The sequence below is a fragment of the Trachypithecus francoisi genome, unplaced genomic scaffold (assembly GCF_009764315.1).
Source record: "Trachypithecus francoisi isolate TF-2019V2 unplaced genomic scaffold, Tfra_2.0 Lachesis_group13, whole genome shotgun sequence".
NCBI lineage: Eukaryota > Metazoa > Chordata > Mammalia > Primates > Cercopithecidae > Trachypithecus > Trachypithecus francoisi.
In genome coordinates, this window is record NW_022681458.1 from 68,945,858 (window position 1) to 68,964,272 (window position 18,415).

General features: G+C 41.3%; 1 protein-coding gene across 3 annotated transcripts in view; it reads right to left on the reverse strand.

Annotated features, from left to right (window-relative positions):
- MAP3K20 (mitogen-activated protein kinase kinase kinase 20) overlaps positions 1-18,415 on the reverse strand; it is a 195,867-nt gene that overhangs the window by 14,105 nt on the left and 163,347 nt on the right. For all 3 annotated transcript variants that reach the window (XM_033231103.1, XM_033231102.1, XM_033231101.1), the window contains 2 exons: positions 15,670-15,732; positions 14,611-14,703 (listed from right to left, as the gene is read on the reverse strand). In XM_033231103.1, coding sequence (XP_033086994.1) covers positions 14,611-14,703; positions 15,670-15,732 — 156 coding nt within the window. The remainder of the gene's footprint in view (positions 1-14,610; positions 14,704-15,669; positions 15,733-18,415) is intronic.

Genomic DNA, 18,415 nt, shown 5'->3' on the forward strand with positions numbered 1-18,415 from the left:
GTAGACCCTGATGATTTTTTTATTTTTTTATTTTTGAGATGGTGTCTCACTCTGTTGCCCAGGCTGGAGTGCAGTGGTGCAATCTCGGCTCACTGCAAGCTCCACCTCCTGGGTTCATACCATTCTCCTGCCTCAGCCTCCCGAGTAGCTGGGACTACAGGCGCCCGCCACCATGCCCAGCTAATTTTTTGTATTTTTAGTAGAGAGAGGGTTTCACCATGTTAGCTAGGATGGTCTCTATCTCCCGACCTCGTGATCCACCCGCCTTGGCCTCCCAAAGTGCTGGGATCACAGGCGTGAGCCACCGTGCCTGGCCCAGTGGACTCTGATTTTAAAACCATTCACCATTTTTTTTTTTTTTTTTTTGGAGACAGGTTCTTACTCTGTCACCCAGGCTGGAGGGCAGTGGTGCAATCTCAGCTCACTGCAGCATCAATCTCCTGGGCTCAAGCGATCTTCCCACATCAGCCTGCCAAGTAGCTGGGACCACAGGCATGTGTCTCCATGCCTGGCTAATTTTGCCTTCATTCTCTGTAGAGATGAAGTCTCACTATGTTGTCCAGGCTGGTCTGGAACTCCTGGGCTCAAGTGGTCCTCCTGCCTCAGCCTCACAAATTGCTGGGATTACAGGCAGGAGCAGCTGCACCTGGCCCAGGTAAACTATTGATTTTGGCTTAAGGTGAGTGTTAGAAATGTGGGTACTGATTTTTGAATTAGAAATATTCAAGGGTCACTTTGAATGTCTGTGAACAACTCTCAAAAGCAAACAGCCCTCTATCCTGAGGTCCTATGGGAACTACAAAGTACTCTTTTTTCAAAACCATCTCACCCTGGTAGTCTGAGATGCTCCTGGTATTCACTCCTCTTACTAAGATGTTGATGATTCCTATTAAAATGGAAACGGTATGGGAAAAAGCCATACATTAAGTCATTACGAGTGGAACATTATGGGGCAAGGTGGGGCAAGATCACAAATTTAAAGTTTGACTACCTGGGCCTGAATCCCGGTTTTGTCCCTTTTACCCCCAACCATAGCCAACTTATGTAACCTTTCTGAACCTCAGCGTTCTTTACTCAGAAGTGGATTGTTGTGTCGTGTGAAGATTAAATAAGATAATGTAAATGCAGTTCCCAGCATTGTGCCAGAACCGAATTAGAAGCTCAAAAAGGAATAATTATCATTATTACCAATATGGTCACCAACACAGCTCCAATTAGTTTACTAGATTAGCTGGTTTGTCATCTAGCAGCCATAAAAGGGAATGGGACAGAGAACAAGGTAGCTTTGATGGGCGGAAGGTGTAAAGAGTGGGCTAGGAGAGGGACCCTGCTGGAGTGGGCAGGCTGGGTCAGCGCATCTCACTTGGGCAGGAGTCTGGGCATGCAGGGGGCTGGGAATCACTCGGATACCAGGGAGTGATCAGAGATGAAAAAGAGAAGATGCAGCCCAAGCGGCAACTTAACAATGGCCAGTTTCGTGAAATGAATCAAAGAAGGAATAAATTCATATCTTCTTACATAGATGGATCATATAACACCAATTCTGACCTTCTTGCTTCCACATATTCTGATTCAGCACTACTAAGAAGCAGCACCAGATGTCTGGAGGCATTACGTATGACTGGCAGCCAGAGAGCCTTATCTTGGATGAGGAAACCAAAGCACAGAGAGATGAGGTAATTTGACTGAGGTCACACAGGTAGCAAGTGGTGAGGCACAAGTGTTTGATGCGCATTTGCAGGGAGTGCTAATTACTCTTCAGCAGGAAAAGGGGACTAGCCCAGGAGCAGAGCTGGGCACTGGGAAGTGCTTTTGCTAGGGCTTCCAGTAGCAAAAAGTAGTTACCCGGAACTTTGCACTAGCTAGAAAATCTGCCTCTAAATGCAAATCTACAAGAAACAAATGGAATTTTGTTGGGGAGAAGGGAATGTTTGCATTTGACATGAATGAAAAATACAACAATTCTAGTGGGTGCCCAGAATACGCATGTTTATCTGCTGAAATACCTGGGTAATTTTAGGAGCAAGTGTGTGGCTAATGGAGGATGAGAAAGCATTCCATCTGAACTGCTTCAGGATCGCCAATTATGTGAAAAAATTTTCTGAATTAAGACTACTGGCCAACTAAAACAGAAACTCTTACACTGTGAAGATAAAATCCTAAACACTCGGTTAATGCTAAATTAAGTATCTCTTTGTGAGAAATCACTATTCCACTCTCTGCAAGCTCTTTACAATTTTTTAGAGTTCCAAGCTAGTACAAGTCATGCCAAACATCACAGACAAGTCATCTCCTGCAAGGAAGAAAAAAGGGAATGAAGGAATGAAGAAAAGGGGGGAAGAGGTGAGGGAATAAAAAGAAATAAGATAGAGGTAAATTTTCCAAATAGGAAAAGAGATTAAAAGGTAGCACAAAAAACTAGAGTTTAAAGTTCTGGGCAATTCAGAGACAATAATCTCAATCTCTCTCTCTCTATTTTTCCCTATCAAAATGTAATTGCATTCATCAACATTATAGATAAAACTGTTAAACAATCAAGACCAAGATCATTCAGGATATTTCAGAAAGAAACAGACTCCCAAAATTTGCCTTTCAGGCTTTTATAGATCACCTTTACCTGATGTTACAGACATTTAAAAAATTTTAAATACATTTCCTTATTGAGGTATAATTTGCATATAATAAAATGCACAGATTTTTAAGTGTACAGTTCAATACATTTTGACAAATGTATATATCTGTGTAACCACCAGAATAAGCAAGTTATTTCTGGGACTCCAGAACCTTCCCTCATGCCTATTCCCAGACAAGCTGCCTACATAACTGGGCCACTGTTCCTGCTTCTATCACCATAGATTAAAGTTGACTGTTCTGGAATATCACAAAATTAGAATTTTACAGCAGGTACTTGTATATGTCTGGCATAATGTTTTTGAGATTTGTCTATGTTAATTAATCCTCACAGCCTTACCCTGTCATAGAGAGCACTGCCCCCATTTTACAGATGAGGAGACTGAGGCTCAGAAAATGGAGAGATTTGTAGCCAGGTCATTTGGCTTTGTAGGATGGGAATTCCAGTCCAGACATGCCAAGTCTAAGCTGAGAGGTTAATTTTCAAAATCCACCCCCACCCCCTAAAACCATGAATGGAGAAAAAGTAAAATCAACCAAGAATGCTCAAGGTTTCAGCTAAAAAGGCCTGTCTTGAGGAAGCAATTTAAAATATAAAATACAGAGGTCAGAATAAACTTTTTAAGATTCAAGGGAAGACTGGAAGAGCTAGTCTCATAGCAGGCAACTGACTGTTGTGAAATCTAAGAAGTAATGCAAGATGAAATAAGAATACGATAAAAATTTTGTTCATGCTGGTATTAAAAGTAGTAAGATGTTGACGCTTTAGGTCTCTGAAGGCTCCTTTATATGAGTTGCTATTATCTAGCTCAGCTGCTGAAACCTGCAGTTTTAAAGGCAAGAGAGTGGAACATCCCGTGATAGCACCTGGGTTATTTATCATTAAGTATAACCCTGCTACACTATATTTTATTATGCTGCCTTTAAAAAAGATAATACAAGTATGGTTAATTTGCTTCTCTTCTTTATCTGTACAGTGTCATGACCCATCATGGCTTTGTCCCATGAGATTTGTTTTTTTAACCAAAAAGAAATCCACAAGAAACTCTCCCTAAAAATTCCATTAATAACCTCTTTCAGCGCGTATAGGTTGCAGGGTCTGGAACTAAGAATGTTTTAATCTCTTCAGCAAAACAATGTCTCATAATGATGTACAGGACTATTGCTGTACTGATGAAGAATCATACATAATTCAGCACCTTTCACTTGGCACCACTGTGATATCCTCATTAGCCGTGGCTCACAGTGTCTGTCAGATGGTGTCCATGCGAACGCAGGCATTATATTGTCTTTGAGATGTGCAGCTGCTTCCATGACACTGCCAGTATATAAAAACATGACGCCAGTTTGTTTTATTTAGTGCTAAACCTTCCAGTTTGTAAAAACAAGGCTGACACAGAGCCTGACATGAGGCAGTGAAAATAATTAGCTCTCATTTTCTCAGCCTCCTATTTCCTTCTCCCTGCTGTGTTCTCTTTCCACTAAACCACCACATGTCAGTCGAAATGGGAGGCAATTAGTGGGCTCATTTCAGTCCCCACAACTGTGCTGAAAAGAAAGTATTTATGATGGCACAATGAACAGCTGAAAGATTAAATAACATTTGCCTTTTGAAAAGAAAATGACTTCTAGCTAAATGGGCAATTTTTGATTATTCTCAAACAAGCTTAGAGTAGTTGGTTTTTAAAATACAAGAAAGGAAAATGAGTCATTTTTAGGTGAAAGAATCAAATAAAACTTGACACAGTAATGCAAATAACTGATGTTTTATTGCAAAATATGTAAATGCGTTATACCCTTAACAATGGCTTGTGTCTAAGGTCAGGGCAGATTGGTGCCAAGTAGACACCAGTGGAGATAAGGTTGTTATATTGCCTTTCTGGGAGTTGTTATCTGAGTTATGTATGAAAAGGGGGCTTTAAGGATGATGTTAAAATAAAGTGAAACAAATCAAGTGAGACATACTTTCATATGATGCATTACACACTTGACGATCTAAAATGGTTCAGATGTTAGTTGACATGTTTGGAAAGGGCTTTTTTTCCTTAACTGTATTTGAAATTGGAAAGTACTAGGTCTTCATGATGGAAAAAAAGAATACTAAGTCTTGCTATTGATTTTTGAATAATTAAGAATCTATTCCATGTCAGACTGGGTTTCTTAACGAATATAGAAGTTGATGTCACTCATCTAAGCACTGCTTTAACATTTTTAAATGCTGGGAAATCTATGCAAATAAGCTTTTATCCAGGATACTCAAAATATAAAAACATCTGTTCTACCTGATAAGTTCTTCTCCTGCCACCCCATGACTTTAGGGGTGACTGGAAGAAATATGATTTTCAAAGCAACACTAACCTAGTCAGTAGGCATTGTTTACCAGTTAAGCTATTACCAATGCAAATCCTAATGTCCAGGATTGATATGGTTGTCCTACATCCTTGATTCTCCCACACAGTGCTTCTTCATTTTACTTCAAATAGTCTGTCCCTTTTATAGTTGATTATTCTCAACACCTAATTTTTAGTTTAGAAAACAGAAGCCACTGTGAGTACTGAGGTCTCTTGCTGCAGAACTTACAGTGATCCTCAGAAGCTTTTGAAAACTTGCTTCTAAAAGCAAAGATCTCTCTCCTACAGACAACTGTGCCTGTCATCATGGAGTCACAACTACGACTGTTTCCACGTTTTTTAAAGACAGTCACAAATTTACATTTTTTCTGTTTCCAGACTATATTCTTACTTTTTACAAAATTGAATCCCAATTTTTGATTCATGCATGATGGTCAGTATGAGACAATATGACAAAATTAAACAATGGTGACCCAGAGACCTAAGCCAACTAACAACGGATTCATTAGGAGACTGGAGCTCTCTCTGAGTTAACGACACTTCTTATGATGGTTAGTAACCAGCAATAACGTGCTTGTAATTTATTCAAACCTGTGTTTTATCATGTACATCGCTATTTTAAAAGGAATTTCTAGTCTTGATTAAGAAGACTAAGAGGGACCCAACGGTGTGCTGGAGCCAGCTCTCATGAGCTGATTGCTTACAGCCATTCCCAGTTTCAAAGCCAGCGATGCCAGATTGGTAACTTGAAATCGGCCATCTTCACACCATGGAGATCTACACATGCTCCAAACCAGGGCTTCCTCCCATTGTTAGACACGTCCTGGCATGCTAGCGTGTATGCAGGACTGTCAATCCATTCAGCAGGTATGCACTGAGCACTTCACCCAGTTCTGCTCTAGCTCTCTAGCTCTCTAGGTGCCTGTCCAACCCGTTTGACAGAGTACATTGCCACTCTGTAATTAGAAACCAGCAGTGAGTTATGCAGTTGTAAAATTCTGAACTGCATTTGCTTCTTTGCTCAATTAAAACTTGTGTTTCTTTCTCATTAAAAAAAAAAACACTTTATTGAGATATGATTGACATATGAAAAGCTCTACCTATTTAATGTATATAACCTGATGAGTTTCGAGATACGTATACAAGACAGAGTAGGGACGGGTCTCAGCCCCACCCCACCTCCACCAGTGTATTTTTTCCCATACATCCTCACTGACTGTGAGACCTTGTAAACTGTGAAGAAACTGAGAAGCAGCATTCCACCGTCAATCTCACTCAAGGGAGTTAACCCTATCACCCGCATGCACACAAAACCAAGAAAATGACCCATCCTAACCCCTTGCCTCATTATATTACTCAAATCCCTGCCCCAGGAGCTTGTCTGCCATTTTTTGATCATGCGATGCATGTATTAACATGATTTCTCACTTTGCCTGCACACCCCATGCTCTGTCCTGCACATGTAATGACGTTCATATACCTCATGCTTATTCATGTCACCCTTCTTAAAACACTGCAAGACTTGCCCTCAGAGAGCCAGTCGGAGAACTCTTGCTCCCATGCTGTCTCCTTGGGCTCCAGTATAGGCCCCAATAAAGCCCTGTCTGGGAAACTTTCTCACCCTCATGTTAATTTCTGTTGCATGAGAACTCAAGAACAGGTAGGTAATGTATGCACCTATGAGACCATCACCACAACCTATGCCATAAACATTTATCTATCACCTCCAAAAGTTTCCTCCTGCCCTCTTATTTATTACTTATTATTTTTATAAGAATGCTTAACATGAGATCAAATTTGCAAATTTTAAGTATATAACAACCTGCTGTTAATTATAGATACTATGCTGTACAGTAGATCTCTAGAACTTATTCATCTTAGATACTTAGGCACACAAATACATGTGTGCATACATGTATTTTTTTCTCTCAACAAACAGATGATCATGGAAATAAACTTCCCTATACTTAATTTTTAATAAATGCAAGATATATCAAAGTAAAGCACTGCTTTTAGCTGTCCTGAAATTTCCGAAAAGTGTTGGCTGTACTTAGAAAATCCTTTTCTTTGTGCCCTGTTATTTTATTCATGTTTATCTGTCCATTTAAAAAATTGCACAATAGGGAAAAATAAGCCCTATTTGACAGTTTTTGATATTTATAGTGCTCTGAGAAAGGGCCTGGAGATTCAATTTTTATTAAATGCAACATTTTATAAGCAATGTAATAAGGACTTAAAAGCACAATACAAGTGGGAAGCATTTGTAAAAGGCAGAATTTTTAACCTACAGATGACATGGCTGGAAAAGCAGAACGATTCATCGAATTTCTTCCGCTGGGGAGTGGCGGAAGAGGCCAGGTGTTAACAATGGCAAGCGTGGAAGGTGGCAGAGGGAGTCAGCTGGGCAGGAAAGTCCTCTATTGATAACCTTCCACTTTGTGGGTATCAGCAATTCTGCTTCTACCTCTTCCAAAGGTTCCTCTCATTTCTCTTCCTACTTTTCTTACCTCTTTGAAATAGGAAATTGAAAGCGATGGTCATCTGGGAAGGAGTGGCTACAGTCCGGAAGCCTGGTCTTTATTTAAGGAGTAGGTAGCCGGTGTGTTCGGAGAGTAGGGAGGGGCAGCGTGTTGTTTCCGTTACTTTTCCCCTAACCTCAGTCTCCTATCTATGTCAGGTAATCAGTTTAGACCCACAGGAACCGAGCGTCAATCAGGTTTCCTTTGCCTCATTGGGGAGGGGAGGAAATAAGGACGCAAGGAACAAAGTCTGTGACGGTTGAGCGGTTGAGCATTCGTAAGGAATGGACGACTCCCCAAAGAGTTGCTTCCTAACTCTGCTTTTAAATTTTTATGACACACGAAGTCTCAAAAAGATCTTGGTGAGAAAACTGCTGGGTGATTTGATAGTTTATCTCTTGGCAATTTGAGAATCAATATTCCTGAGTGGTGAGCTGGTAAGAGATATAATAATAAAATCTAGGCAGCTGAATATTTTAATAAAAAGGGGTGGTTGCTACCCTGGGGAGTGCATGAAGTCGCCCGAGATTCTGGAAGTCACTTTCCTTTTGTGCCAAGTCAAAGGCCTTAGATTGTAAAACACGGGGCACTTTGATTGCAAAAACAAAAATAGTGGTAATGTAGAATTAACTGACCCCAAATGCCTTTTCATTACCAGTATACTTATTTTGGGGGACAATGGTATCTTCGAAAATGAGGCAGTGTGACACAGTAGTTAGACCCTCAGACTGAATCTGCGCCTTACTAGGTTGGAGTCTCTGGTGAGGAGCTTCACCTATGTGCCTCAGTTTCCTCATGAAGAGGATGATATGGAGATAATGTTCCCTGCCATGTTGAGTTGTAACAATTACACAAAAATGCCCTTTACAAAGTGCTTACCAGAAGTATGAAGTGATAATAATTATCCTTAGCATGGGAAACATTCAAGCAGAGAAAGACACAATTTCTGCCAGTTTGATTGTCATAACTTCCAGGTTGTCTCCACATATGACGTCATCTAAATTGTTATTATTATTATTATTATTTGAGATGAGTCTTTCTCTGTTGCCCAGCTAGGCTGGAGTGCAGTGGTGTGATCCTGGCTCACTGCAACCTCTGCCTCCTGGGTTTAAGTGATTCTCCTGCCCCGGCCTCCCTAGTAGCTGGGACTACAGGCGCAGGCCACCACGCCCAGCTAATTTTTATACTTTTAGTAGAGACGGGGTTTCACCATGTTGGCCAGGCTGGTCTCGATCTCCTAACCTCAAGTGATCTGCTCGCCTTGGCCTCCCAAAGTGCTGGGATTACAGGCGTGAGCCACTGTGCCTGGTCTATGTCATTTAAATTAATAATTAACTTTACTCTTTAGGAGCAGGTCAAGTAAATGGGGATAAAACTTGTTTCGCTTATTAATTTAAATTGCCAGTGAAGCCTTTGGTCTCATCATGATGTTTTCCCTGCTAGGTTGTTTCAGAAAAAGCACATTTCACTTGTGGGAGAATTCTTGTGAGCGTCAATGGGGCTGGAGCCTGGTCAGGTCCGGGCTCTTTGGAGGGATGTGGTTGTGAAGACTAAGCACATGGGCAAGATGACCCTGCAGCCACTCCTGACTACGATAGCAGGCACAGGCACTCAAACGCGATCACCTTTCCGGGTTCTGCAAATCAACCTCATTTTGTGCCATCATCCATCTGGTTGTAAAATGAAGCTAAGAAAAATAACTTAATCTGAATTCTTAGGACAAAGGTGGACAGGGTTTTTCCTTTACCTATTTGTGTATAAGGTAATATTTTCCTGGCTTGCTTTTAGTAGGCTTAAAGTTGTGGAAATGACATAGTTTTAAGGGGTAGTCAGTGGGTGGTCCTTCTCAAATGCAAAGGGAAAATGTAGCTACTATTTTCATGATAAAGTCACTGTCATACCTTATTCTCAATGGCTGCCATTACAACACATTTTTCATTTTGCTTGTAAAAGAAAAGGTGAAATTTAGCAAATGCCTCTGCTATGCAAACTCTTAGATTTGGAGAGAATTTGCAAAACTCCAGTTTTCTCTTGGAAAGCTTATTCTGGTCATGGAGGTGGGGGTGGACTTAAAGTTTTCACCTTTCCCGTGAAGATGGTTTTATGAGAACTTGATTAATTGGGACTTGAAGGAAGCCTTTTTTTTGGGGTTCTATCTTTAAGGCCCAAGGCAACAAGGTTTTCGTGTGGGGAACTGAAATTTCAGTTCAAAGCACATTAATCAGAAAATATTTCATAATGCTAGGACATAGGCTGGCATAGCTGATATACTTTAGAACAGGACAGTAATTTATTCTAGGATTGCTTTATATAGGTTTACAGATGGCTTCAATGTTGTGGCTCAGGTGTGAGATCTAGCACATATTTACTACAAAGACAATAATAAAGATGTAATTTTTGGTCTTAGCTCTGTCTTTGCCTCACCCCAGACAAGTCATACACTTCCTCTTGTTATCTCTGTCTGAATCAGCAATGATGATACTATGAGTTATGCATCCCACCCAAATGCCAACGGGATAAAGGAGATGACATTTATAGAATACCTGCGCTCTTTAGAATGTATTCTCTAAGCAAAAGCCTTAAGCATTATATTCTGGAAATTATTCAGCAACTGCCCACCAACCTCTTCAAGCCCCAATAAAATACTCATCCTTCCAAAATAGCTTTTCCTGTTGAACCTCACCCATTCCAGTCACGTCTTTATACTTTTAGCACCTTAGCATCATATTCACATTGTATATTTCACTTTTGATCCACCACTTTATAACATCATCTCTCTAGTTGCCCACACTAGAAACCTCAGCACCCTCCTGGCCCCTCCCTCCCACTTGCTGTGTCTCCAGCTAGTGACACAATCTAATCTGTTTCAGTGTGTCCTGGGACCCACAGCACTGTCACAGGCTCAGCGCTTTGACGTTTTTCACCTGGTTGTCTCCACTGTCCACTCACAGACCTTTGTCACTCTAGCCTGGCCCCTTTCCAATTCATCCTTCTCTGTGCTTCTGAAAGATCTGTTAAAAACATAAATCTGATCCTATCTGCTCTTTTCTTAAAATCCTTTAAACTCCTTGGCTTAGCACATAAGACAGTGCTTTTTCTGGTTGCTAGCTCCCTTTCTGGGCACTCCCTTTGGCATCCCCCTGTTCCATGGTAAGTCTTTCAAGAGGGAGGATGCTTGAGTTGAGTCATGAAGTCCCATCAAAATTATTCCAAGAAGAGCTCCCTTTGTTTTCCTGGCTTTGTGCTTTTGAGCTTTTGCACACATAGTTTCTTCTGCCTTCAGTGTCCTCTCCTTACCTAGTCATTCTTAATGGCTTTAACATTTAGCTTAAGCAACACGTCTACCAAGAAGACTTCAAGGACCCTCCCTCACCCCTTTCCCATCTGTTGTAGATCCTCATCCAGTGAACTCCCACAGAACCATGTAAATGGCTTTGTAAAAACTCATCATTCTGTACCATAGCCATTCATGAATTTTGTCTACTGCTCATGATAAGCTGTAGATTCTGTAAAGGCTGGGATTGTACTTTTTGATTTTATATCAAAATCTAGCATCTACCTTAGAGCCAGGCACAAAGCAGGTCCTCAGTAAATGCCTGCCAAATGAATAGATAAAATTATTACTCTGGGCCAGACGCGGTGGCTCCCAACTGTAATCCTAGCCCTTTGGGAGGCACTTTGGGCAGATCACGAGGTCAGGAGCTCAAGACCAGCCTGACCAACATGGTGAAACCGTCTCTCTACTGAAAATACAAAAATTAGCCATGTGTGGTGGCATGCCCCTATAATCCCAGCTACTCAGGAGGCTGAGGCAGGAGAATTGCTTGAACCTGGAAGGCGGAGGTTGCAGTGAGCCAAGATTGTACCACTGCACTCCAGTCTAGGCAACAGAGTGAGGCTCTGTCTAAAAAAAAAGGATTACTCTGGATGGGTGACCAAGGAACAGCAGAGGATCAAAAGCTGCAGCAACTTTAGGGCTTGTAGATAATCTATGACTCAAGAAGTCTACATCATTATGGCCAAAAACAGACCATTGTATTGAGTCTCAAATATTATCCAAAGCTCCTTATTTTTACTAAAACATAGATTTTTCAGTTTTCCATATTAATAAATTATTTCTTTTTTAATTGAAAATATTTTCTTGGCCATGCACAGTTGCTTACACCTGTAATCCCAGCACTTCAGGAGGCCGAGGTGAGTGGATCACCTGAGGTCGGGAGTTTGAGACCAGCCTGGCCAACATGAGAAACCCCTTCTCTACTAAAAATACAAAATTAGCTGGGTGTGGTAGTGCATGCCTGTAATCCAAGCTACTCGGGAGGATAAGGCAGGAGAATCACTTGAAAAAGGGAGTCGGAAGCTGTGGTGAGCCAAGATCGCATGATTGTACTCCAGCCTGGGCAACAAGAGCAAAACTCTGTCTCAAAAAAAAAAAAAATTTTTTTTTCTTGGTTGAGATCTCTCTTCACAAGTCTTTTCCAAGGAAAATTTTTCTCATTTACCACCTACAAGCCATAACAAAGCTTAAAGATAACTCATAAATTCATTGTCACAGAATCAAGAAAACCAGAACAGGCAAATTGAAATGTGCAATTTGTTTACCATCAGATGAACTTAGGGGTGCCCACAGCTGCAGAATCTCAGGGTTAGAAGGACTTCTGATGTTGTTGGAGACAGAAGGACTTACTTTCCTGTCCCCTTTCTATGGCTCCTTCTAACAACAGGAATGAATTGACAATGATCCATTCACAGAGGGAAAAGTATTCATATATAAGAAACCTGGATCCAGAGCAGCTCTCACTCAACCAAATTCTGTGGCCAAAGCAAGCGAGGTAAAGATTTTCATTCAGCAGGTAAAGAAACACCTGCAGTGATGCAGGCAAGACACACTCTTGCCTAGGTGTCTAGAAAGGGCATCTTTAAAAAACAATTAATGTTTATGTGTATATACTAGATGTATATATTTTTGGGGTACATGTGGTTTTTTTTCTTGAGATGATGTCTCACTCTGTTGCCCAGGCTAGAGTGCAGTGAGTGGCACAATTTTGGCTTACTGCTGCCTTGACCTCCTGAGCTCAAGTGATCCTTCCCACTTTAGCCCTTCCAAATAGCTAGGACTACAGGCATACACTACTACACACAGCTACTTTTTGTATTTTTTATAGAGATGGGGTTCCACCATCTTGCCCAGGCTGGTCTTGAACTCCTAGGCTCAAGCGATCCACCAGCCTCAGCCTCCCAAAGTGCTGGGACTATAGGTGTGATCCACTGCGCCCAGTTCATGTGATGCTTTGATACAAGCATACGATAGTCACAATCATATCAGGATAACTGAGGGCATCCTTGACCTCATTTCTTTGTGTTAGGGACATCCCAATTATACTCTTTTAGTTATTTTAAAATACGTATTAAATTATTTCTTACTGTAGTCACCCTGTTGTTCTATCAAATAATAGATCTTATTCATTCTGTCTATGTTTTCACCCATTAACCATCCCAGCATCCTCCTGCCCTCCCCTGCGATGCTTCCAAGCCTCTAGTAATCATCATTCTACTATCTCCATGAGTTCAAGTGTTTTAATTTTTAGCTCCCGTCTTTCTGTGACTGGCTTATTTCACTTAACATAATATCCTCTGGTTCCACCCATGTTGTTGCAAATGATAAGATTTCGTTCTATTTTATGGCTGAACAGTATGCCATTGTGTATATGTACCTTATTTTCTTGATCTATTCATCTGTTGATAAGCACTTAGGTTTGCTTCCAAATGCTGGATATTGTGCACAGTGCTGCAACAAACAGGAGTACAGATATCTCTTCAATATATTGATTTCCGTTCTTTTGGTTATATACCTAGCAGTGGGATTGCTGGATCATTTACATTCCCACCTTGTACAAAGGTTCTCCTTTCTCCACATCCTCATCAGCATTCATTATTGCCTGTGTTTTGGATATAAGCCATTCTAAGTGGGGTGAGATGACATCTCACTGTGGTTTTGATTTGCATTTCCCTGATAATTACTGACGTTGAGCCATTTTCCATATACCTGTTGGCCATTTGTATGTCTTCTTTTGAGAAATCCCTATGAAGATCTTTTGCCCATTTTTAACTGGATTATTAGAAACAGCATCTTTTGAAGGCCCAGGAAAAACTCAACCCCTCACAACAATTTCCAATCATTCCCAGGCACTGGTTCCCAGGAATGGCCTGGAGCAAGCACGGTTTCACTGAGGAAAGGCCAGGGCCAGCTGAGCCAGCAGAGCAATCGGTAGGCTCACACAGCTTGTGAGGTGTATTTATAAGGTCCCTTGGCTTCCCTGAAGGGAAGGCTTCCGTATTATGCAGTAGTTTAGAGCTTGGGTTCTGGGACCAGAGCAACCTGCATTCAAATCTTTATTCTGCTATTTGCTAGCCATGTAAGTTATTTAACCTGTCCCAGCCTCAGTTTCCTCATTTGCAAAATGGGGGAAAGTAGTTTTCACACTTCAGTACTGTATGCCTGGTACACAATAAGTGGTCAGCTAACAGAAGTTATCATTATTATCATTAGCTATTTATGATCATCGAAAGTAACACAAACCTACTGTAATTCTAATTCATAGGCTACCTAGGCCAAATACTTTTTCCAGACTTTCAAAATGACATAAACCGAAAGGCTGATTGAGGAAGTGTTGCTCAAATGCCCTGCCACCCTATTTAGAGCAGATAATTTGTGTCTCCACATGGCCTACAGTTCCATTCTTAGTTTTTATTCTCAGTATTAAAAGGCTGCTTTCTCTTACGAAACAGGAATCAGGAAGCTGCGGCATGAGCGGTACACACAGTCTGGTATCCACGGCCCCCTTCCCTGTCCATGCTTTACTGTGAATTATCCTGATGTTTGGGTGGCCTCACATGGGCGTCTTCAGCTGACTGAGAAAGTAAGATTCCTAGACTGGATTACAGAGGCAGCTGGCAGCCTTTCAGCTCAATTCTATTTTATAAAGTCTATAAATTTACTCAGAATCCAGTTACCAGCTGGTAGGGGGTGTATAAAACCATGGAGTTATAGAAGAGAAAAAAGAGTAATTCGATTGAGATTTATCCAAAGGATTTAAAATGTGATTTACCTGTGGGCCAGTTCCTGGTTTCAAGTGAAAACCGAAAACCAGTTCCAGGTTCACTATTTTTTCCTCATTTTCTTCAGGTTCACCTCCTGAGTCCTAAAACAAGAAACCAAGCACCAATTATCCTAGATGTTGTTTTTACTTCTCATGTAAAGAAGATGATATCTTAGCACTAGTTTTTTTTTTTTTTTCTATTCTAATCCATTAACTTTTGGTTATTTTGGATTAAGCTACAAATGATAATTACATCAAGCAAGAGAAATGACATATTATGCCTTTTAGAACTTTGCCAAATGATTTATTTCACGCAGTTCAAATTGAATGTCACTGTCTTACATTTATCACAATGCATCTTGCATTGTACAATTTTACCCTAGAAATGCACTTAGCACCTTGAGATGCATTGTGAGATTTCAACTTGAGAGGTTCGCAACACGTAGGGCATTTACAAGCTATTCCCGAAGAGGAATGACGCAGTGGATGGAGGACACAAATGTGGATGGAGGATGAAGCAGAGGAACAAAATGAATCTTTGAGGGCTTAGAGATGAAAAACTATAGCTGTTAGTGAATAAGTAAAGTTCTGTATATGAATTGCAAGTATTTACTGATTTTAAACAAATTATGCCATATTCCTTTAGAGTAGATTCAAAATGTTAAGTATACTAATATGTTATTCAAACAGTGAACCTCCCATCCCCTGTGAAAATGATGACTGAGCGCTCCAGGGTATGAATTCTCAGTGACTTACACGTTGAAAAGTATCCAGGCCCAGGTGGGAGGCCACAGGACCTCGCCTACAATGTTGGCACTTAGAACTCCTAGCCACTAAAGTGAGGTGTGTTGTTCTTATCATGAACGAATTGTTAATATTTCAACTTGTGGGGAACAAGGGTATTCAATTTATACACATCCCTTGCTTCAAAGGGCCTTTTGTTAGACAGATATGATGAAATTTCACTTCAAACAACCATTTCCGACATTAGCAAATTTAGGTGTGGATGCAGCAGGTGCATGTGTCAATAAAGGTAGCACTAGTGTCCGTAAGAAAAACCTTACTTACCTTAATTAGCGGTGGGAAGTGAAACAAGTTTATGTAATCATGGGTTAATTTCTCAATGGCTGACTGTAAAAAAAAAAAAAACATACGACTTTATTAATGATCCAACAATACCAAGAGAAGATTAAAATCATTGGGTACAAACAAAAACATTCCTTATTTACCTAGTTCATAAAATATCTTGAGGGCATTAATATTCAACGTCTATTGAGAATAAATCTCATTGTCCAAAGCAGCATAGGTGGTTTGCAATTATTTAAAGGACCAGAAATTTTTAAAAATTATTTTTTCTTTTGGAGACCGGGTCTCATTCTACCGTGCAGGCTGGAGTACAGTAACACTATCATAACTCACCACAGCCTTGAATTCCTGAGCTCAAGAGATTCTTCCATCTCAGCCTCCCAAGTGGCTGGGACTCAGGCACACACCACCACACCAGCTAATTTATTTTATTTTATTTTTTGTAGAGATGGGGTCTTGCTCTGTTGCCCAGGCTGGTCTTGAAATCCTGGCCTCCTGCCTTGACCTCTCAAAGCACTGGGATTACAGGGATGAGGCCAAGAAAAGGAAGACATTTTAAAGATGTTGAACCTCAGACTAAGCAATAAATAAAACCATTTTTCAAACACTGGCAGAGTATAGTACTGAGAAGTGGATGTTTTAGGGTACAGAATACAGGTGCCACTCTGAGTAACGGTGAGAAAAGCAACATAGCACATGAGTATAACACCAGACGTTCAGGAAGGCTAGAATCTCACTAAAAGGTTGATTGCATTATAAGAACATTTCTATGGCTATGTGTCTAACATCCCCTCTGCCAATGAAACACAAAGAAATCTGAAAGGAAAGGAAGACAATTTATGATGATGTTTTGGATACTCAGCAGGCACAGTTCAGATTTTCTAAGAACTGATTGCGGAGAGAGTAAAAAAGTACCAACCTGAGAAAATTAGATGCATTTTATTTTAAAGCAAAATAAACACTGTTGACAGCTGACAATGTAATGAACACTTATTGGGTGTTCAATCCTACTTCTTACACTCAGCTCCTCCACACGAGGACTTGCAGGCTCAGAGAAGGGAGCCATGGTCAGGCTTAAAGGGAGTGACAAACACACAGCAAAAGAATGGGTCGGGGCTGGGTGTGGTGGCTCACATCTGTAATCCCAGCACTTTGGGACGCTGAGGTGGGCGAATCATGAGGTCAGAGGTTCGAGACCAGCCTGACCAACATGGTGAAGCCCTATCTCTACTAAAAATACAAAAATTAGCCAGGTGTGGTAGCCCGCGCCTGTAATTCCAGCTACTCAGGAGGCTGAGGCAGGAGAATCGCTTGAAACCGGGAGGCGGAGGTTGCAGTGAGCCAAGATTGCACCACTGCACTTCAGCCTGCGCAGCAGAGTAAGACTCCAGCTCAAAAAAAAAAAAAAAAAAAAAAAAAGGATGGATATACTGCTCCACTGTCCAGTTTGATCACCTACCATTCCATTTAAGGACTGAGAGACTCTTGGAGAAAGTACACAACAATTGTGCTTTTCAGTGAAAGCGCAAAGAATAAAGGATACATTCTTACCATCAGGCTGTGTGTGAGAAACACTTGAGACAAGGACCAGGAGGACTCCTCCAGTGTGGATATACTCATCCCCAAAGGCCCACCTTGGAGCATTACTTATCTTGATCGCCCCGAGAGTCTATGCAGGGCCCTCCTAAAGTAAGTGCACATAACCCTTTCCCTTTATCTTTCCCTCTCATATAAACTTGTTGGAAATCCCCTCGCTCTGGCTGAGTTTAGTGGTCACCTGTTGGCTGAGCCCCTACTGGGTAGCCATTCTTACATACAGCTCCAGCCTTGGCAGTAAGCCAGAGGGTCTGCATTCTACACTTTGGAGACTGCCCCTCTGAGACTGTCTTTAGAAGCTCATGCAGACGCACTCAGGAGTTTGAGGGCAGTGTTAGGTCCCCCAACAGATGCAGGCTACTCCTTCATTTGGAGCTCTGGGCAGACCCTCTGCAGAGGTCATAAAAAGAGGACATCACACTGCCCCACTCTTAGTGGGTCAAATAGTTTTTGTTTTTACTCTTAAGTGGCTGCTTCCAACAGGGCTTTTTATCTCTGCATGTTCCTTGGCTTCTCTGCAGGCTTAGACCCCTGTCCCTACCTTTTTTTTTTGAGACAGGGTCTCACTCTATTGCCCAGGCTGTAGTGCAGTGGTGCAATCATGGTTCATGGCAGCTTCAACCTCTTGGACTCAAGCAATCCTCCCACCTCAACCTCCCAAGTAACTGGGACCACCACAGGCGTGCACCACATGCCTGGCTAATTTTTGCATTTTTTGCAGAGGCAAGGTTTTGCCATGTTGCCCAGTCTGGTCTTGAACTTCTGGGCTCAAGTGAGTTGCCCACCTTGATCCCCCAAAGTGCTGGGATTACAGGCATGAGCCACAGTGCCTGGCCCTTAGACCCTTTTGACCACTGATTCTATCTTAAAACTTTTCCAACCTTTGGCTTTTGTAACAACATTATCTCCTCATTTCCTACTTTGTGGACACACATTCCTGCCTTCCTCTTCGCCTTCCTGGCCAAACACATCCTTTCTGCCAAAGACAGAAAGCTTCCTAGCTGGAAGAAGACTTCTCTTGAGCAGGGTGTAGAGGTGGCTGTGCTTTCCTTTGTTTTATTATTACTTTTTAATGAGGTGAAATTCACATGCCATAAAATTAACCAGTACCTCTATCTAGTTCCAAAACATT